The 23,143-nt window shown below is 40.6% G+C and overlaps 2 protein-coding genes across 2 annotated transcripts in view; one reads left to right on the top strand and one right to left on the bottom strand.

Moving 5' to 3' along the window:
* Positions 1-2,587: 2,587 nt before the first annotated feature.
* Positions 2,588-15,874, top strand: fgf2 (fibroblast growth factor 2). The gene is made up of 3 exons (XM_081383011.1): positions 2,588-3,228; positions 4,827-4,930; positions 14,672-15,874. Exons 1-3 carry the CDS (start codon positions 3,051-3,053, stop codon positions 14,855-14,857), a joined length of 468 nt encoding a protein of 155 aa, XP_081239137.1. The 5' UTR covers positions 2,588-3,050; the 3' UTR covers positions 14,858-15,874.
* Positions 15,875-17,329: 1,455 nt separating this feature from the next.
* Positions 17,330-23,143, bottom strand: part of nudt6 (nudix (nucleoside diphosphate linked moiety X)-type motif 6) — a gene marked incomplete at both ends in the record, with an annotated part of 52,217 nt that continues 46,403 nt past the window's right edge. Inside the window, 2 exons of the mRNA XM_081382993.1 lie at positions 17,330-17,733; positions 18,733-18,787. Coding sequence (XP_081239119.1) covers positions 17,330-17,733; positions 18,733-18,787 — 459 coding nt within the window. The remainder of the gene's footprint in view (positions 17,734-18,732; positions 18,788-23,143) is intronic.

Below are 23,143 nucleotides of genomic sequence, written 5' to 3'. Positions count from 1 at the left end.
GTATGTAAGAAAGCTGGCCGCGAGCTCGGAGAAGCAAGCAGAAAAAAGTTTTTTCTGCTGCCAGAGCCGGATTCGAACACGGGTCTCTGGTGCGGAAGCCTAATGTTCTGCCACTGAGCCACAGGGGCACACATGAGCTTCTGGTCAGTGCGAGCATATGACCGAGCGTCGTGTTTCGTTTCGGCGTTTGTTTGCAGGCGCGCGTGTATTAAAACAGGCCCGTTTACTGCAGTATTAGTATTTACAGCCGCCTGAACTTAGAGGGGACTGAGAAATATGTATCCCGTGAGATGCGGGTTTGCTTTCTGTATGTAAGAAAGCTGGACGCGAGCTCGAGAGAAGCAAGCAGAAAAATTTTTTTTTTCTGCTGCCAGAGCCGGATTCGAACGCGGGTCTCTGGTGCGGAAGTCTAATGTTCTGCCACTGAGCCACAGGGGCACACATGAGCTTCCAGTCAGTGCGAGCATATGACCGAGCGTTTGTTTGCAGGCGCGCGTGTATTACAACAGGCTCGTTTACTGCAATAATAGTATTTCCAGCCGCCTGAGCTTAGAGGGGACTGAGAAATATGCGAGGATTGGAGGAAGTCCGGCCTAAGCGGGACGAAAACACTCTCTCTTCCTCCTTTCGCCGGTGCTCGTGACGTCCGCTCTGATATCCCTTGAGAACGGCGCAGTTGCGCGGCTCGAACAAAGGGAGAGAGAGCGGGAAGATGTCATTATGTGCTGTGACATCGTTTGTTTGCAGGCGTGCGTGTATAACAGGCTCGTTTACTGCAATATAGATATTTCTAGTCGCCTGAGCTAGGAGGGGACTGAGAAATGTGTGAGAAACGGAGGTGGCCGGAGAGTGACGCGCGCGACCGAGACGCGGGGTAGCTTTCTTATAACGTAAAGGAAGCCAGCCCGTGACCGTCTACTTCTAACATCCCTTGTGAGCGGCGCCTTGCGCGGCTCGAACCGAGGGGGAGAGGGCGTGCGTCATCCGGGGGGGGGTAGCTTCCTTGTAACGTAAAGGAAGCTATAGCCCGTGACCGTCCGTTCTGACATCCCTTGTGAGCGGCGCCGTTTGCGCGGCTTGACAGAGGGGAGTAACCAGCTGGTCTGCTTCATCCCCTGAGGCGACGGCAGTGCGGGCAGAGGCCGGCCGCTGCGCGTCGGTGAAGGGCGGGGGAGAAGGAGAGAGCGAGGCTCGCGGGAGGGGCTCCGGCGAGCGCTCAGCTATAACCACCGGCTCGGAAGGCCTTTGAGAGCGGCGTTTTTTCTTACGCGGCCCGGAAGAGGCAGCCGGAGAAGGTGGAGGATCGTGAAACATGGCGAGTCGAGCCCGCAGGGTCGACATCGGCAAGTCCTCACACTGTTCGCAGCCGCCCGTGAAGGGCGCGGGCTGCGTGGTCGAAACCCAGGCAGAGAGCGCAGATCACGTGGCGGTCTCCGTCGCTGAGCGCGGCTCTGCACGAGCCACAGGATGAGCGAGGCATTTGCAACAACGCCTTGCGCTCTTTTAGATGCAAAGTGTGTCGCGGGGCGAACACACAAACACATACAACACAGAGCAGTAAAAGGATATATTCGCCGGATAGCGAAGCAGGCAGGGAAAGCTGAAGGCGGCGAAGGCGGCCGGCGTCCTCAGGCTGAGATCCTCGGCGTGCTGGTCGCTTGATTCGACGGCGGCTTCCTCAGAGAGCAGCGATGCGTAGAGCTTCGCTGAAAAGACAGAAATCAGAGAAGCAGCCTCCGAGCCCTGTTTATATACGCTAAGCCACACCCCTTTTCGCGGGCTGTGACGCATTAAGCGCGCCAAGCGCGCTCATTGGTCGTGACGTCACGCCAAGGGCTCAGCGGTAGGCTGCTGCAGTTGCCGCAGGGCAGCCAATGGGCACGCTAGTAAGCTTGCCCTAGGTCTGCAGGCTGCCGCACTGCGTTGACAAGATTATAAAAATTAAGGATAATTTTTGGCTTCAGTATCTCGAGAAAGAAAGGCTTTCCCGTAGCGTAAGCAACTACGCAATACGAGAGAACCTCTCGTAAGAGAACAACATTTATTAGAAATGATGAGCAGACGCTTGAGAAACTGTACCTCTCGTTGCTTTAATACGGATTACTTAAAAAGAGAATATTTGTTTTTGATATGATTTACATCATTTAAAATGACGACTTCAAGCTTTCTAAAGACATATTTCTCATGTCTGTGTGCCAATTATTCGCTGAGTTACAGTTCATTTTCTGTCGCGTTTCAGAATGAACTTCACACTGAGAGAGAACACAAATAAAAGTACACATTTAACAGTTTTGAATGATGTATAACACCTGTATGTATGACAAAAAGTTATTTGAGTCTCTTTCACACTGATAAGAAAAAAAGCGAGGTGATCGCGCTGGTGGAACTGCCGACCCCAGGGGCTTAAAACTCATCTTTAATCACCAAAATGACACATTTAAACATTTTTTCCTTGGAAAAAATGGCTTAAAATATCTTGAATGTAACTCGACACCCTTGCCTCATTTAGTATGCGCAGTTCTATGAATATGCAAATGAGCCCCACCTCCACTCCCTCACTCAGCTCAGAGATCCACTGGTTGATGATCACACGTTGATCTGATTGGTTACAAGGTAGTTTGCTTTGTGTGTGTGTGTGTGTGTGTGTGTGTGTGTGTGTGTGTGTGTGTGTTATTGCAGTAGGTTGAGCAAACGCAGCGGGTGAGGGACTAATGCGGTCAGGGGCCCAACAGGGGGAGAGAGAGAGAGAGAGAGAGAGAGAGAGAGAGAGAGAGAGAGAGAGAGTGTGTGTGTACCACACAGTAAACAGCCGGAAAGCAACAGGAAAAATCCAACATTATCATCATCATCATCTTCATCCCGGACCTCCTCTTCCCAGATAAACTCTCTCTCCTCAGATGTGAGTTCCAGCAGCTGTGAGAGTTTATCCCAGCTTTAATGAGACTCCGTGTCTCGGAGCGCCGGAAGGAGACGCGGGAGGAGGAGGGAGTGAGTGAGTGAGTGTGTGTGTGTGTGTGTGTTTGTGCATCACAGCAGAGAGAGAGTGAGAGATGGCCACGGGAGGAATCACCACACTCCCGGCTTCTCCTGACGACGGGTCCAGCGGAGGCTTTACTCCGGGGAACTTCAGGGAGCCCAAACGCCTTTACTGCAAAAACGGCGGATTCTTCCTGCGGATCCAGTCGGACGGGAGAGTGGACGGGGTCCGGGAGAAGAGCGACCCGCACAGTGAGTGCTTTTATTCCCTTCTTTTCATGGAAAAACAGGAGAGAGGAGAGGATCTAGCGCAGACCGACAGGACAAAGACTCTTTATATACGTCACAGATGAAAATCAGGCCTGATGATGCCAGGTTTCCAAGATATTTTCAGGAAGGCTCTCGGTTCAGAAAGAGTTCACTGACTTTTATGCGTGTAGAATTTCAGTTTTGAAAGAATTTATTCATATTTTCTTTAACATTTTAAAGCTGGCGCGTGTGTGAGACCAAAGGATTCACATTGAAGAGGAAATTATTTCCATGTTCCAAGTTCAGTTTAGGCCTGAAAAACATGAGAAATACAAGTCAAGTAGAAACTGAAACAATCCCCCCTTCAGACTCACGGTCAGGGTTAAAAATACTGTTGTTTAGGGCAACTTCACTGACCCCGCCCACAGCTCATTTACTCTGACCGGAACCTGTGTGTGCGTGTGTGTGTGTGTGTGTGTGTGTGTGTGTGTGTGTGTGTGTGTGAGAGAGAGAGTGTGAGTGAATGAGTGAGTGAGTGTGTATGTCTGTGTGAGAGTGAGTGTGAGTGAGTGAGTTTGTGTGTGTGTGTGTGTATGTGTGTGTGTGTGTGTGTGTGTGTGTGTGTGTGTGTGTGTGTGTTTACAAATAAGGACATTCCTCAGTGTATTCAAATGGTTGTGTCAGATTTAACTAATTTCTGGGGTCATAAAATATAGGTACACACACACACACACACACATACACACACACTGACTCATTAATCAAACACACTTGTCAACGTTCTTGTCTTGTGTCGTCTTCTGTTTTTGTCTAAACACAAGCACAGGATCTGAGCGTCGGGTTTAATAGAGCGATGCCTGTTGTTCCTCAGATCCCAGTAAACATCCCAACGGATCGGCTCATCACAACAACACAACACTGAATCATCCGAGTCCTTACTCTCCGGTCATCGTCTCTGTTCTCTTAAAGAACCCTGAACCCTGATCTGAAACCTGTAATGAACATCAATAACGGCTCAAATCATGCAGACAAACAAACACAGTCAAACCAAAAATGTATTAAAAATTAAACAAATAAATATTGTTTCACAAGTGTGTGCAGGACACTATAGTTCATTTATGTAAGTGAGGAGAGCAAAATAATGTAAACTGTGACGTATTATACCCAAAAATTTGGGACTAATATTATTCCGACACTTTGAGCTGATCATGTTTTGCTGAAGTGTGTTTTCTTTAATTGCTAATGCTCTTTTTACACACAGACTGAACACAATGAAGCATTGCTTGGTGATTGGTTGAGCTAAACTGGTATTCTCTAATTGTGTAGTTAAATTTAACAGCTGACAGATATTCAACATAATTCATGTGTGAGACAGTCTAACAGAAGGACGGACAAAACCAGTCACATATCAATGAGTTCTGCTCATATTTTATTACCGTTCTCTAAACTATAGAGAATAAACTGAGATAATGTGAGAAATGTTGAATGAAGAATCTGTGGACATGTATTTTAGACTAATCATCCTTTCCCGACAAAACCACAACTGTTTCAGCTCTTCCCAGCTGTGAGGAAATGAAAGTGTGTGTGTGTGTTTCTCTCAGTTCGACTGCAGCTCCAGGCGACGGCTCGCGGTGAGCTGGTGATCAAGGGCATCTGTGCCAACCGATACCTCGCCATGAACGCCGACGGACGACTCTTCGGATCGGTGAGACGCTAATCTATGATGATCTGAGATCTGACATGTGACCCTGGATCACGTCACCAGTCTCGAGTCGCACGGGTATATCTGTGGCAATATCCAACAATACAATGTATGGGTCAAAATTATACATTTTTCTTTTATGCCAAAAATCATTAGGATATTAAGTAAAAATCTTGTTCCATGAAGATATTTAGTAAATTTCCCACCGTAAATAATATATAAAACTTGTGTGAGTGAATGCAGCACAATCGCCAGTTGTCCGCTCAACTGGGCTCTTTCTTTCAAGAAAATGACATCTATGAAAAGTTTCAGTCTGGGTTCAGACCGTATCATAGCACTGAAACTGCGCTCGTTAAAATCACAAATGATTTACTCTTAGCTTCTGACCAAGGCTGTATCTCAATATTAGTTTTACTTGATCTTAGTGCTGCGTTCGATACTATAGATCATACAAAACTCTTAGATCGACTACAAAATTATACCGGTGTTCAAGGACAAGCATTAAGCTGGTTCAGATCATACCTATCTGACCGATACCATTTTGTCTATTTAAACGGAGAAAAATCGATCATAACTCCAGTAAACTATTAGTCAGGTCCGAATCTTCAAGATTGTGTAACCCTGTAGGCATTTTTGAGGAAAAGTTGTTATACCACATTTTTAGAAAGTTCAATGTCTCCTGAATAAGGATCCACCGTATAACATTGAAATAAGGGTCCCATTTTCTTGTAATTGTCATTGAAACAATAGGTGCATTATTCACACTTCACAGCCAAAACACTAGGGTGAATAGGGTAAAAATTTTAAGTTATAGATATCACCATAAAACCTTTCCAGTTTTTCACTTACATAGAGACAGACATTTTTTGTGTTACAAGTTTTCTGAAATGTCATGTTTACATATGCAAATGAGGCATACCAGTATATATATATATATATATATATATATATATATATATATATATATATATATATATAATTCGAGGGGCAGGCATACCAGTGCGCGGTTCTCCCTTTCGGGCTAGCCCTGTCTCTTCGCGTCTTCACAAAGGTTGTCGAGGTAGCCCTTGTTCCTCTCGATGACTGGCTGATCCTAGCTCACTCTCGAGACAAGGTTTGCGAACACAGGGACCTAGTGCTGCGGCACCTAGCTTGTCTGGGCCTTCGGGTCAACTGGGAGAAGAGCAAACTCTGCTCCGTGCAGAGGATCTCTTTTCTCGGTATGGAAATCGACTCGGTCGCCATGTGCGTGCAGCTTATGAGCGTGCGCGCGCAGTCACTGCTAATTTGCCTTCGTCAGTTCGAGGGCAAGAGTGCGGTTCCACTGAAACTATTTCAGAGGCTCCTGGGGCATATGGCATCCGCAGCCGCAGTAACGTCGCTCGGCTTGCTTCATATGAGACCGCTTCAGCTTTGGCTTCGCGATCAAGTCCCGAGGTGGGCATGGCAACACGGCACGCTCCGAGTCCCAGTGACTGCCGTCAGACCTTCACCCCGTGGACGAACCTCAGTTTTCTATGGGCTGGAGTGCCCATAGAACGAGTTTCCTGGCATGTTGTTGTATCAACAGATGCCTCCATAATGGGCTAGGGCGCCATGTGCAATGGACATGCTGCCGCAGGCTCCTGGACAAGACCCCAGCGCCTTTGGCATGTCAATTGCCTCGAGTTGCTGGCTGTACGTCTCACCCTGCACCGCTTCTGTGCATTGCTCAGGGATCAGCACGTATTAGTCCGATCAGACAATACCGCCACAGTAGCGTACATCAACCGACAAGGTGGTCTGCGTTCCTGCCGTATGTCGCAACTCGCCCGCCACCTCCTCATATGGAGTCAGAAGCATCTGAGGTCGCTTCGAGCCATTTATATCCCGGGAGACCTGAACCGTGCAGCTGATATGTCTCGGTTTCGGCCTCTCGCTGGAGAATGGGGACTCCATCCCCAGTCGGTTCATCTGATTTGGGATCAGTTCAGGGACGCACAGGTAGATCTGTTTGCCTCCCACGACTCTTGCCACTGCGACCTGTTTTATTCTCTGACCGAGGGCACGCTCGGCACGGATGCACTGGCGCACAGCTGGCCGCGGGGCCTCTGCAAGTATGCGTTTTCCCCCAGTGAGCCTTCTTACGTAGACTTTGCGCAAGATCAGGGAGGACGAGGAGCAGGTAATTTTGGTTGCCCCGTATTGGCTCAACCGCACCTGGTTCCAAGAACTAGTACTCTTCGCGACAGCACCTCCCTGGCCAATTCCTCTGAGAAAGAACCTGCTTTCTCAGGGACGGGGCACCCTATGGCACCCTCGTCCCGATCTTTGAAACCTCCATGTGTGGTTCCTGGACGGGACGAGGCAGGTTTGAGTACCCTACCACCAGCGGTGGTGGCTACCATCACTTCCGCTAGACTAGAGCATCGTCCACGAGACATGCCTATGCGTTGAAGTGGAACCTCTTTGTCAACTGGTGTTCTTCTAAACTTAAAGAACCCACGAAAGGCCCGATCAGTGTCGTGCTTTCCTTCTTGCAAGAAGGGTTGGAGCGAAGGTTGTCTCCCTCCACCCTGAAAGTGTATGGTGCCGCCATTGCCACACATCATGATGCAGTTGATGGTAAGTGCATTGGAAAGCACGACCTGATCATCAGTTTCCTGAGAGGAGCGAGGAGACTGAATCCTCCTCGCCCTCCTCTCGTTCCCTCTTGGGACCTCTCTGTGGTTTTAACTGCTCTGCAGAGTGCTCCCTTTGAGCCTTTGCAATCAGTGGAGCTTAAGTTCCTGTCAATGAAGACAGTGCTCCTGGTTGCATTGGCCTCCATCAAGAGGGTAGGGGACCTGCAGGCATTTTCGGTTGACGAAGCGTGCCTGGAATTTGGACCAGCTAACTCTTACGTGATCCTGAGACCCCGGCCTGGATATGTGCCCAAGGTTCCCACCACACCCTTTCGAGACCAGGTGGTGAACCAGCAAGCGCTGCCCTTGGAGGAGGCAGACCCAGCCTTGGCACTGCTCTGTCCAGTACGCACCCTCCATACTTACGTAGACAGGATGCATTGTTTCAGGACTTCAGACCAGCTCTTTGTCTGTCATGGTGGGAAGCTGAAGGGAAAGGCTCTCTCCAAGCAAAGGTTGTCTCACTGGATAGTGGACGCCATTGCTTTGGCTTACCAGCAGCAAGGTCGACTATGCCCCCTTGATGTGACGGCCTGCTCCACCCGGAGTGTGGCATCCTCTTGGGCTCTAGCGCATGGCGCCTCGCTAACAGACATATGTAGATCTGCAGGCTGGGCGACACCTAACACGGCCTCTGGGCGACCCCCACGTGTGTAGTCCACTGTAAGCCTCTCTGAGCATGTGTCTTTCCCTCGGCAAGCTACCTTGCCACCCCGGGTTTGAAATATTCCACCTGCAGCTGGACACCCCAGTGATTCTCAATATGCAGCCCCCTGGGGTCATGTGTATTCCAAGTCCCCCCCTTCGGGCTGGGCATAATTGCATATTTCCACTGATATATGCTTCCCAGTGTACCTTGGCATAATTCCAGCAGCCATTAAAAACTATCCCTTTCATGTTAATGTTGTTTTTTCATTGTTTACATGTTTAAATATTCTGAGAATGCATAGTTTTAGTTCTAATGTTTAAACTGCAATAAATGCATTAAAACTTTTTTTTTTTGGAAGCCATTTTGTTTTTATTGTTTATGCCAAAACAGTGATGTTTACAACTTGTTATACGGCAGAAATGGATTCAGCACCTAAAAATCATATAGAAACAACACTTGAAGTACTTTTCCTCAAAAATGCCTACTGCATCTTATCCAGGGCTATTTATCTATTTTGGGACCTGACTATATGGAGTGCCGCAAGGATCTGTGTTAGGCCCTCTATTATTCTCAATATATATGCTGCCACTTGGAAATATTATAAGGAAACATGGAATTAGTTTCCATTGTTATGCTGATGACACTCAAATCTATATTTCATCACGGCCAGATGAAAACGCTAAATTATCCAAATTGACAGAGTGTGTTAAAGATATAAAAGATTGGATGATGCGTAATTTTCTTTTATTAAATCCAGACAAGACAGAGGTAATACTTATCGGTTCAAAAAACCACCCACAAAACCTCTCACAATACAACTTTAACATAGTAGGGTGTCCTGTTACTTTATCCTCTACAGTAAAAGACCTGGGTGTTATATTAGACTACAACCTGTCTTTTGAAAATCATATTTCATATGTTACAAGAACAGCCTTTTTCCACCTTAGAAACATTGCTAAGCTACGTAATATGCTATCTGTTTCTGATGCAGAAAAGTTAGTTCATGCATTCATGACCTCGAGATTAGATTACTGTAATGCTTTATTAGCCGGTTGTCCTGCATCCTCAATAAACAAGCTACAGTTAGTCCAAAATGCCGCCGCTAGAGTTCTTACTAGATCAAGAAAATATGATCATATAACACCGATTTTATCATCACTACATTGGTTACCTATAAAGTCCCGTATTATTTACAAGGTATTGCTACTGACTTATAAAGCCCTAAACGGCTTAGCTCCAGTCTATCTAACGGATCTTCTATCGCCCTATAATCCATCGCGCTCTTTAAGATCACTAAATTCGAGGCTTTTGGTCATACCTAGGATATCCAGATCCACCAAAGGAGGGAGAGCATTTTCACATTTAGCTCCAAAACTCTGGAATAGTCTTCCGGATACTGTTCGTTGCTCAGACTCGCTCTCCCAGTTTAAAACTAGATTAAAGACGCATCTCTTCAGCCAGGCATTCATATAATACTTTTAATCTTACAGTTAAATCTGACCTCTAGTTCATAAACGCCAGAGGAGAACTGGCCCCCGACTGAGCCTGGGTTCTCCCAAGGTGTTTTTCTCCATTAGGTCACTTGAAGGAGTTTTAGGACACCATTAGGTCACCTGATGGAGTTTTAGGACACCATTAGGTCACCTGAAGGAGTTTTAGGACACCATTAGGTCACTTGATGGAGTTTTAGGACACCATTAGGTCACCTGAAGGAGTTTTAGGACACCATTAGGTCACTTGATGGAGTTTTTCGGTTCCTTGCCACTGTTGCCTTTGGCTTGCTCAGTTGGGGATATTTTGGGGATATTTAATTTTATTTTATCAATCAATAAATTCCACTAGAAACAAACCTTGTTGTATTATTTTAATTTAATACTGTGAAGCTGCTTTGATACAATCTGTATTGTGAAAAGCGCTATACAAATATACTTGACTTGACTTAACATAAATGAACAACTTTAAAGGAGATTTTCTCAATGTTTCGATTTTTTTGCACCCTCAGATTCCAGATGTTCAATAGTTGTGTCTCAACCAAATATTGTCATATCCTAACAATCCATAAATCAATGGAAAGATTATTTATTCAGCTTTCAGATTTTTTCAGATGAAAAAATTGTCCAATGTTCATAGAATTCAGAAACGCTTGTTATTAGCAACACTAACTGCACGCGTGCACAAGAGACTGAACGTGATTCAACGGTCATTAAAGGTCATTAAAATTACACTGTTATGATTGATTATAAAGTATATTTGAGATTTTAGACTATATACATTGCCATTCAAAAGTTTTGGATCGGTACGATTTTTAATGTTTTTAAAAGAAGTCTCTTCTGTTCACCAAGGCTGCATTTATTTGATAAAAAAAAAAAAAACCTGAATATTTTTTAAATATTATGACAATTTAAAATATCTGTTTTCTATGTGAATATACAGTAAAGTGTAATTTATTCCTGTGATCAAAGCTGAATTTTCAGCATCATTACTCCAGTCTTCAGTGTCACATGATCCTTCAGAAATCACTCTAATATGAGGATCTGATGATCAAGAAACATTTATGATTATTATCAATGTTGAAAACATTTGTGTACAATTTTTTTCAGTACAGAACGACTCTTATCCTGAACATTGTATAAGCATTCGCTTCATGTGTCACTGAACGGAAGAAAGGCTTTCAGGAGCATATCGTCTCTTCCTTTTGATTTTCCCGGGAAAATGTCCTGAGTCCTTTCATAGATAACCTAAGAAGTCGAGGAAGGTCTAGTTTTTTTTACGTTTCGTTAATAACTGTTCACACACTGGCTATAAAAAAGTGATTCATACATGAAAATTCTTACGTATAGGCCTTTTAATCATAGAAAATAGCTTTTTAAATATATAAAAAAATCAATAAATAGGCAATTATATACAGTATAAATAAAAAAAGAAATGATGCTGTTAAGGGGTTTATTGACACAAAATGTCATTCTCTCACCTTTATGTCCCTCTAACGAGCATAAAACAGTGCCATGACGCTGTGTGTGAGGAGCAGGCCGTGTTTTGACTTTCCCTCTGTGTTGTGAACAGTGTGCGGTGAACGCTCCCGTCCTGACACTACAGGGAAGATTAGTGTTATTAGAGTGTTATTTTATACTCACTCATTGCTCAGAGGAGAGGTTGTGTGTGTGTGTGTGTGTGTGTGTGTGTGTGTGTGTGTGTGTGTGTGTGTGTGTTTAGGCAGGTTTGATTCATGGATGTTTGATTGTGGCACAGTGGTTTTTGAGGGCAGTGGCTTTAACATGTTTCATTACACTATAACAAACAACTGCTTTACACACACACACACACACACACACGCACGCACGCACGCACGCACGCACGCACGCACGCACGCACGCACGCACGCACGCACGCACACACACTCACACACACACACACACACACACACACACACACACACACACACACACACACACACACACGCACACACACACACACACACACTCACACACACTCAAACGCACACTCAAACACTCGAACACTGGCGCACACACACACACACACACAATCTGTGAAACAACACTGACATTGATGACGAAGGTGTTGCACAACAGTGAATGAACACTGACTGTGTTCCAGCTCTGCTTCAACACACACACACACACACACACACACACACACACACACACACACACACACACACACACACACACACACACACACACACACACACACACACACACAGTTTCATCTGATGCATCAAACCCTCTCACTGATCCACAACCTTCATATAGAAACACTGATCAAGTCCACACTTATTCCCGTTGAATTTTCCACATCAGATTACGGTGAACATGTCGACATCACAGAGGTCACAGAGGTCACATTCCTGTCAGGAGAGGTTTTCCAGACCTCGGGCTGTGTTTCACTGCTCAGGAAAACAGAGAATATTCCCGTCACAAACTGCAGTGTTTCACAAGTTGATAAATGATGACAGCGAATATATTTCAGCATAGTTTCCCTGAAGCTGAAACAAGCTTCCATAGAGGGATGAGCTCACACGGATCCGGACGGAACGTTTTAGGCTCTTTACTTTACACGACACACTGACGTAAATTACAGAACGGCTCTTATCATGAACATTGTATAAGCATTCGCTTCATGTGTCACTGAACGGAAGAGCGGGAAACCGTCACATCCTTTTGATTTTCCCAAATCCTCCACATAAACACCAGTCCTACAGGCGTTCATAGACGACCTAGGAAGTCGGGGAAAGTCTCGTTTTTAAAGTTTTGTTACAAGCTGCGCGAAAACCATAGACTGTAAATAAATATGGGCGAAGTGTGCGTGATGTCGCCATAAACGTAAATATGCAGCGAGGCGGATTATCTGAGGTGATGTGACGCTAACAGACAAACGGCTAGTAGTGACATCAGCGGCAATCCATCTGTGACTCAAGTGGCCACGCCCTTAATTATGCACAACTTTAAGGCTTAATATAATTTAAACGGATGAGTTATAAAAATATTCACCCCCCTCACAGTCGTCATGAAGGGCAACATTAGCTGTATAGACCAAAGCCACTTTTTGTACCAGGCTGTAAACATGTTTTTCTCTGCTGTAAAGTTGGGCATTTTAACATGGGGGTTTATGGGATTGACTCTCTTCTGCAGCCGGCCTCTAGTGGCCAGTGGATGAACTCACTTTAAGTTTGCAGCTTAAATTTAAGTCAAAAAGCGATTAATGCATGAACATCCGTATATATAACCCCTTTAAAGTCCCCCTGTGGTGAAAATCCAGCTTTTAATGTTGTTTATGGTGTTTTTAATGCGCTTTAAGACAAACCATGTGTAAGTTCATAAGTCGACAGCATTGCTGAGTATTTCCTCCTTAAAACTGCAGTGAACAGTGCATATGATACAGAATTTACCCCCAATACTTTAGACGAAGTTTTTAAGAAATGGATTAAGAAAGGAGTTACGTCGTATTATTCTATCACAAACAACAATATTTTCTTAACCTTTCAAGAATTTAAGAATCGGTTTGAAGTGAGTAATCAAGATCTCTATAGATACTTTCAAATAAGACACCACTTCAACACAACAGTAAATAAAACCGGGAATTGGAAACAAAATGATTTTGTGAAGATACTCTTGTCTACATTTAAGGCTACTACAATTAGCAAGGTTATTTCTAAACTTTATCATTGTCTTCAAAACCACAGACCAGAATCCACCTCCTATATCAGAATTAAATGGGAGAAAGAAGTAAACATCACTATATCAGAAGAGGCTTGGTTAGAAATATGTAAATACCAATGGAAAACTACAGGCTCCCAGCAATGGAGGCTATTCACCTGGAAAAATATAACTAGATTCTTTATTTCACCTGCTCAAAAGAGCCATAGTGAAGAAGGATCAGGGTGTTGGAGACACTGTAATTCAGAAGTAGCAAATCACTACCATATATTCTGGGCGTGTCCAGTCATTCACTTATTTTGGAAGGATGTTCACAGGACTGTAGAGGCTATATTAAGGATAAAAATTCCATTCCAATGGTATACCTTATATCTGGGAAATCTGGATTTACATGAAACTGATTATATATACCTATGGAGAATATTCCTGGTGGCAGCTAAAAAGGCTCTTACTCGTAAATGGCTTCAACCCGCCTCACCCACTATAGAAGACTGGAAAGCAATTGTAAGAGAAATAAATAGGATGGAAATCCTTACCTTTTCTTTAAGATTAAAAAAACAAAAAGGGGCTCTGTTGTGGAAGAGATGGAAGGAATTTGTAGGAAATTGAGCAATTATATAACAGAGGTAATTATAGACTATTATTGGAAATAAAACACTAATGATGTAAAGGTGCCACTAGACTGCACTGTACCCCCTTGTTATTTTTTTTTGTTTTGTTATTTTTTTTAATTTTTTTAATTTATTTTTTTTGCTCTGTTTTTATATTATACAGGAAATGACGTTTATGTATGTATGTATATATATATTCTTTTGTTTGTAATAAAAAAATACAATAAAAAAAAAAAAAAAAAAAAAAAAAAAAACTGCAGTGAACCAAAGACAGTCTCAAAAACACGCTTTGAAATCGCTGGTGTTTCTGACGTCACAAACTACCTTGTAACCAATCAGATCAACGTGTGATCGTCAACCAGTGGATCTCTGAGCTGAGTGAGTGAGTGGAGGCGGGGCTCATTTGCATATTCATAGAACCGCGCATACTAAATGAGGCAAGGGTGTCGAGTTACATTCAAGATGAACGAAAAAACGTTTAAATATGTCATTTTGGTGATCAAAGATGTGTTTTAATGGACACAATTATTAACTACAGGGGGACTTTAAAACTTTTTTAAAATATATTTTTGTAGTGAAGAACTTTTTAATGCTAAAAAAGATGTCTCAATGTGTCTTAATGTTGTCTCTGTCTCTCTCTCTCTCAGAGAAGAACAACAGATGAATGTTATTTCCTGGAGCGCCTGGAGTCGAACAACTACAACACGTACAGATCCCGTAAATACCCGGACTGGTACGTGGCTTTGAAGAGGACGGGCCAGTATAAGTCCGGCTCGAAGACCAGTCCGGGCCAGAAGGCCATTCTGTTCCTGCCCATGTCAGCCAAGTGCTGATCAACCCCAAACCAGACTGACGCACTCCTAACCAACCCGACACCGAGAATGACGAGCGGATCCGGAAGGTTAAAGGTCAACTGGATCGCCAGAAGACGCTTCAGAGTGCAGATCTTTCACCGTCAAGAACCGTGACTGGAAAACACGCTTGTATTGGAGAGCATTACAGGGTTTATTTGTTCGTGGAGAGACAGTCAAACCAAAAATTATTCAGACACCAGATATATATTTTATTTACTAGTGTGATCAGGACACTATAGTTAATTTATGTAAATGAGGAGAGCAAAATAAAGTAAACTGTGACATATTATACCCAAATATTCTTCATACAGTGGATAACCAAAAATGATTGGGACACTTTGAGCTGATCATGTTTTGCTGAAGTGTGTTTTCTTTAATTGCTAATGCTCTTTTTACACACAGACTGAACACAATGAAGCATTGCTTGGTGATTGGTTGAGCTAAACTGGTATTCTCTAATTGTGTAGTTAAATTTAACAGCTGACAGATATTCAACATAATTCATGTGTGAGACAGTCTAACAGAAGGACGGACAAAACCAGTCACATATCAATGAGTTCTGCTCATATTTTATTACCGTTCTCTAAACTATAGAGAATAAACTGTGAGAATGTTGAAGGAGTGTGAATAAGTGTTGGTTTGACTGTATCAGAAGAGACTCTTTCGTCAGTTACGCTAATGTGGCTCCAGATCCCCCCCGATACGATCTCAGATCCAACTTTCCACACACATCATTGTTCCACTTCGCTCCCTCGGTGGGTTTGGTTGGAAGAGTTCACAGATCTGCATTTCCAGTTGGATCGTGTGTCTGCATCTTCTTGCAGGAATGTCAGTACGGCCACAAAATGTGAGTTTATCTAATGCTGCTCCGTAGAGGTTTTCTCTTTATGCAAAATATATTTCTATACTGTATTTTAAAGGGAAAAAAAAAGGGTTTTGCAAAGACAAAGTTTTGCTCTGATGAAGGGAAGTACACAGTGAATGTTTTTCATACAACTTTATTCTTTTTTTCATATATCATCTTGTCCGAGAAAATAAGCTTCTCGAGTTTAGTTACACAACAGTCTTGATTGTCGCTGCGAGTAACGAGTAACAGTAACGTTGATCTTTTCTTTGAGGTAACTTAAATGAAGGTTAAAAGTACACTCTTCAAAACTATGTTTTCATAAAGCCAGGTTCACACTGTACGATTTTGGCCCCAAAAATTTTAATCCCAATTTTACCTCCGACGAAATTTCCTAAGACAACCGTCGAATCAAAAACCAGAAGGAGCGCCGAACCTGATAAAGCGATTAGTGAGACGACAACAAACCGTTTTTTTAAACATGTAATTTACTAGAGGTTCGTACAAAATGTTAATTGCTGCAGTCTATTTCAACTTTTTAATGAATTTGAATCGGGTTGAGTGAATGATTCAACGACTCACTCATAAAGACTTGTTTCACTGCTGGATGAATCAGCGTTTTTGAATGAATCTCTTGAATGAATGATTCAGTGTTTATATCCAAGCTATAATCTTGTATCCGCTACTTTTGTGATAATTTGAATTATTGCAAGACAGAAATAATGATACTCTGTGGTTGAAAAGGCTGTCACATGACAGCGGCTCTCTCTGGATCAGAACTTTGATTTTGGCGAATCGTTGTCATTTAGGAATGGTGTTTAACGATTGATCATGCAGCTCTACTATAGTGTGACTGTTATAAATCGTACAGCGTGAACCCGGCTTACAGTGTGTTTTGAAGATAAAGTCTTTATAAGATTCACTCTTTTGTGCAAAAACATCACTCTTAGAAACTCAGAACTATATAGAAACTTAAAGGGCTCCGTCAGGCACTTCACGTTTAGAACCTTTCCCATCACGCGATCATTTTATTTAGTTTTAATTCATTTCTAATTTAAATAAAACGGTATGACTTAAACATACTTTATTACTAGAACATTATTGAAAAGTATCATGCAATCAGTTAAAGTCCCCCTGTATTCAATCATTTTATCACTTATACCCCGTCTTTAATCACCAAAATGACATATTTAAACGTTTTTTTCCGTTTAGCTTGAATGTAACTCGACACCCTTGCCTCATTTAGTATGCGCGGTTCCATTAATATGCAAATGAGCCCCGCCTCCACTCACTCGCTCAGCTCAGAGATCCACTGGTTGACGATCACATGTTGATCTGATTGGTTACAAGGTAGTTTGTGACGTCAGAAACACCAGCGATTTCAAAGCGTGTTTTTGAGACTGTCTTTGGTTCACTGCAGTTTTAAGGAGGAAATACTCAGCAATGCTGTCGACTTATGAACTTACACATGGTTTAAGCATATTAAACACACCACATAGACACATAAACAACATTAAAAGCTGGATTAACACCACAGGGGGACTTTAAAAGAGTTAACATTGTTCTGTATAGCACCTGTTTATAAGACTGTAAAGGCGTTTTCGGCTCTAATTGGGATCTTTATTGTGAAGAGTGTGTTGTGTCTCTGGCAGACGCCTGTGATAAAGCTGATAAAACAAGCCGGAATAAACAGCCGGCAGCGTCTCCATCGCGAGGTCAATGTTGTGGAAACCCTTTCCCAGTCCGTACAGCAGGAGTTTAGCGACGCGACTGGTGATCGGCGTGGTCTCGCTGGTCTCGGCGAGTTCGGTCAGATCCAGCCATTCGCAGCGCACACACTCCTGCGTGCAGAAGTCGATGTCGTACGAAAGCGGACTGAGTCTGCAGATCAGGTACATGTCGGACATCCCGAACGCTCCCGGGTGATTGTGCTGCTGGCGAATGCTCAGGAGAGATCGGAATTCAGATCGGATCCCGGTTTCTTCGAAAACCTCTCGAACGGCCGTCTCACCTGGAACAAAGCGTCCCGTCAGAACCGAGAAACACTGCAATAAATGTGTGTTTCTGTCTCGTTTTCAAGCGCAAACATCGAAACATTCTTCAATCAAGATGCATTTACTGGAGATGCAAAATGACTGAAGATATTAAGTCTTGTTTTATTAATAATGTATCAAAATTAAGTGAGTTTTTGCTTTAAATATCTGCCAATTGAGTCAGAAAAATCCCTTTTGATTTAAGATTATTTTTCTGACTTTTTAAGCACAAACTCGCTTTATCTTGATGATTTTTTTCATAAAACAAGACTTTATATTTTGCCTCTCAGTACATGGATCTTGATTTAAGAATGTTTTGATATGGAAAACAAGACAAAAATGCTAAGTAAGAATTTTTTTGTAGTGTAAAGATTGTAGGAAAGCAGAAAGCAAACAATTTTCACTCAAAAATCGCTCGTAAATTTAAATAATCACAAACAATCTGCGAGCAAAACATCTAATTTTGAAGTATAAATCGTATTTTCTTGTCAAATATACTCCAATAATATTGTTTATTCGCAAAGTTTTTACAGTGTAGATGCACAAGTAATATAAGTAGCATCTGAGCTACCGATAAATACTGTTTTAGAAACTTTCTTGGAATAAATTCACATTTAAATATTACAGTTATTAACACTGTAATAACTTTGTTTACTGTACCTTATATCATGAGATTTAGAGAAACATACAGTAGGATGAAAAAGTTCTGAATGAAATTGTGTGTCTTGTTCAGCATGTGAACACAATGTAACTTTGTTTATACAAAACATTTATTTTTCAGAGATAGCATTGTAATTTATGTAAAAATGTAATCAATATACAAATCATTTGTGTAGTAAAGAAGGGTATTTTTGTAACTGAATGTCTTGAGGGTCTCAAATCTTAGAAGAAGATCTTATTAATGCACTTTTGATGTGTGTGATTGTGATTGGAATTGCTGAAATTATGATTTTGTTTCAATTGGATCTGAATCTTACCGATGTCTTCTCCAAGATCTGATAAGCCACCCGGAAACTTCCAAGCATTCACAGTCTGGAAAGGACAGAAAAGTTATGTTTAACACGTGCATGTTGTTTTATTTAGAATTATATTTTTATGAAAATTAGTCATTTATATTTCTCACTGTAAAAAGATGTTCTTCCTGTGTATTTGTCTTGTTTTCCAGTACAAATATCTAAACATCATTAAATGCATTGGAACGTAAGCTTATAAAACAATCACAACTTTATATTTTTCAACTAAAACCATATTGCATCTAATCAATCATTTCTCATTAATGAGTGAATCCACAAACGTTCTGAATATTACCATGTTTTTTTTGTTTTTTTACCGTGCTATTACTATATTTTTTTACCGTGCTATTACTATATTTACCCCTTTTTATTAATATAAAAAAAATAGAAATTCTTTGAAATTTAAAACTTTTTTAAGAACTACAGCATGCAAGAAAATATATATTTTTATCTACATTTATGATAAATCTTATTTGAATGTATAATTAGCTGAAATTTATAAGAACATATAATATGAGAATTTCCAGTATGAACTCCATTGACTTTTGACTCATTTGAAACTTGAAAAAAAGAGTCTAAATTTACAAAACATACATATTAATAAAAAAATAAATAAAATAAAAAAAAACCTGCATGATTTCATGTGTAAAGCCACAGCTCACTTTCGGGTCAAAGCGAACCTGAACGCAAAAGGTGTAACAATTTAGTTTAAATGTTATATCTCTTACATTTTTGGTTTAAAAATTCTGAAAAAATAAATTGTGTATTTTGCCTTTCTTAAGTCTTATAAGTCTTAACACACTTACAAAATTCCATCTTCTTACTTAAAACTATGGATTTTTAAATATAAATTACATACAGTACCTTTTCCGGGACGGACCCGAATGCAAAGTAGCAAAATTACATAAGATATTAAGTTTTGTGTTCTGAAAGATGTGCAAAAATGAAGCGAGTTTGAGCTTAAAACAAGAAAAAAATAGAAAAATTATTTATAAAATAATCTTGTTTTCTCTTTTGAATTATTAGATTATTTTTCTAACTCCATTGGCAGATATATGTTCTTGTTTTAAGATCAAACTCACTTCATTTTTTATATTTTATTCAGAAAATAAGATGTATACTTAAGATATTTGTACTGGGGAAAAAAAGACAAAAATTACTGAGGAAGAAAATATTGCTATTTTTATCATTTTCATTCCTCATTTACAGATTATCTAAATATTATTTATATCTATCAATACAATATCAAATATTTTCATAAAAAAAATGTGTCTTATAAGTTTTAGATTTGAGATTGTGGACTACTGAGGTCCATTACACACAGAGTTTTAAAGTAATCTAGAAAATGCTGCTAGTTATAAATCAAACGTTCTTACTTGAGTAGTTTTGAGTGCATTAGTACAGAAGATGAACAGCAGAAAGCAGACGAGGTGTGTGTGATGTAACGCAACCGCTGTTAAAGGTTTGTGACATGAGAATATTTCTGTACTTTCAATAAAATTCATATTTTTGTGGGCAATTACGTGTGAAACATTTGTGGAATTACTTTTACCTACATTGTGAATGCAAGATAAGTTGAGCATGCTGAATAATGAAAACATGTTATGCATTTAAATAATTTAGCGTTTCCTAAACAGTTTATAATAGAAGAACATAGATTAGAAAATAACAGTAAAAGAACTCAAAATAAAAAAGGAAGTTCTGAAGGGATTGATAATATAATATATTAAAAGATGCAAAGATATATAAAAGATGCAAAAAGTATATAAAGACAAAACAGTGTTGGGTGTAATGCACTACTTAGTAATTAATTACTGTAATTTAATTACTTTTCCCTTGAAAAAGTAATGGATCAGTCTTGGATGTAATTTAATTAAATACTGTATAGAACAATAGTGGACTTAACATCAAAATTTGATGTATAATGTTAAAATGTATGTTTTAATGTATACATTCTCCCTTTAAATTGTTTGGTCAGTCCAAGAAAAAATTATGCAATTTTATATTATTTAAATGAAAAGATTTCGTGTCTAAGCTTGTGTTGTTCAGCTGGTCCAGGTTGAAATGGGATTCAGAAAGTTATTAGTAACAAGTAACGCAATACTTTTAAGATAATTTGTAGAGTAATCTAATTACACTGTTGAAGATGTAATTAGTAGCTGGTAATTAATGAGTATCTCACCCAACACTGTCCTCAAAGTGCTGAACGTAAAGAGCTGTTGTGTAAGCTAATGATACCAGGGAGGAACTTACTTCCATCACACTCACAGTAGGCAGAGGAAGAGCACTATCGGGACGAGCCACGAGTTCATCTAATCTCTTACTGTTTTTAGATTGTTGGAGGGTTAAACGCTCAGCAGGGGTTTTAAAGGGATAGTTCACCCAAAAATGAAAATTAGCCCATGATTTACTCACCCTGAACTCATCCTAGGTGTGTATGACATTCTTCTTTTAGTTGAATACAATCAGAGTTATATTAAAAAATGTCCTGGCTCTTCCAAGCTTTATAATTCATCAAACCCTATTCATCCATCATAAAAGTGCATGGATAGATGCTCTTTTATGATGCACTTTTATGATGGACAGATGCACTTTTATGATGGACAGATGCACTTTTATGATGGATAGATGCACTTTTATGATGGACAGATGCACTTTTATGACAGATAGATGCACTTTTATGATGGACAGATGCACTTTTATGATGGACAGATGCACTTTTATGATGGATAGATGCACTTTTATGATGGACAGATGCACTTTTATGATGGAAAGATACACTTTTATGATGGATAGATGCACTTTTATGATGGATAGATGCACTTTTATGATGGATAGATGCACTTTTATGACAGATAGATGCACTTTTATGATGGACAGATGCACTTTAATGACGGACAGATGCACTTTTATGATGGACAGATGCACTTTTATGATGGACAGATGCACTTTTATGATGGATAGATGCACTTTTATGATGGACAGATGCACTTATGATGGATAGATGCACTTATGATGATAGATGCACTTTTATAATGGATAGATGCACTTTTATGATGGATAGATGCACTTTTATGATGGACAGATGCACTTTTATGATGGATAGATGCACTTTTATGATGGACAGATGCACTTTTATGATGGATAGATGCACTTTTATGATGGATAGATGCACTTACGATGGATAGATGCACTTATGATGATAGATGCACTTTTATAATGGATAGATGCACTTTTATGATGGATAGATGCACTTTTATGATGGATAGATGCACTTTTATGATGGACAGATGCACTTTTATGATGGATAGATGCACTTTTATGATGGACAGATGCACTTTTATGATGGATAGATGCACTTTTATGATGGATGGATGCACTTTTATGATGGATAGATGCACTTTTATGATGGACAGATGCACTTTTATGATGGATAGATGCACTTTTATGATGGACAGATGCACTTTTATGATGGATAGATGCACTTTTATGATGGATAGATGCACTTATGATGGATAGATGCACTTATGATGATAGATGCACTTTTATAATGGATAGATGCACTTTTATGATGGATAGATGCACTTTTATAATGGATGGATGCACTTTTATGATGGACAGATGCACTTTTATGATGGACAGATGTACTTTTATGATGGATAGATGCACTTATGATGGATAGATGCACTTATGATGGATAGATGCACTTATGATGATAGATGCACTTTTATAATGGAGAGATGCACTTTTATGATGGATAGATGCACTTTTATAATGGATGGATGCACTTTTATGATGGACAGATGCACTTTTATGATGGACAGATGTACTTTTATGATGGATAGATGCACTTTTATGATGGACAGATGCACTTTTATGATGGATAGATGCACTTTTATGATGGATAGATGCACTTATGATGGATAGATGCACTTATGATGATAGATGCACTTTTATAATGGATAGATGCACTTTTATGATGGATAGATGCACTTTTATAATGGATGGATGCACTTTTATGATGGACAGATGCACTTTTATGATGGATAGATGCACTTTTATAATGGATGGATGCACTTTTATGATGGATACTGTAGATGCACTTTTATGATGGATAGATGCACTTTTATGATGGACAGATGTACTTTTATGATGATAGATGCACTTATGATGGATGGATGCACTTTTATGATGGATGTATAGGGTTTGATGAACTTCTAAGAATATATAGCCATTGACTCCCATTATAAAGCTTGGAAGAGGCAGGACAGTTTTTAATATAACTCTGATTGTGTTCGTCTGAAAGAAGAATGTCATACACACCTAGGATGAGTTCAGGGTGAGTAAATCATGGACTAATTTTCAGTTTTGGGTG

Source organism: Scardinius erythrophthalmus (assembly GCF_964197995.2).
Source record: "Scardinius erythrophthalmus genome assembly, chromosome: 13".
NCBI lineage: Eukaryota > Metazoa > Chordata > Actinopteri > Cypriniformes > Leuciscidae > Scardinius > Scardinius erythrophthalmus.
Note: the sequence above shows the minus strand (reverse complement) of the source record. Positions and strands in the feature narration are given on the sequence as shown.

What these genes read in the sequence shown, in the direction of transcription:
- fgf2 (XM_081383011.1), top strand. Translation starts at nt 3,051, where the DNA reads ATGGCCACGGGAGGAATCACCACACTCCCGGCTTCTCCTGACGACGGG. An exon ending in GGAGAAGAGCGACCCGCACA is followed by an intron (nt 3,229 to 4,826) that starts GTGAGTGCTTTT and finishes TGTTTCTCTCAG; the next exon opens with TTCGACTGCAGCTCCAGGCG. An exon ending in ACGGACGACTCTTCGGATCG is followed by an intron (nt 4,931 to 14,671) that starts GTGAGACGCTAA and finishes TCTCTCTCTCAG; the next exon opens with AGAAGAACAACAGATGAATG.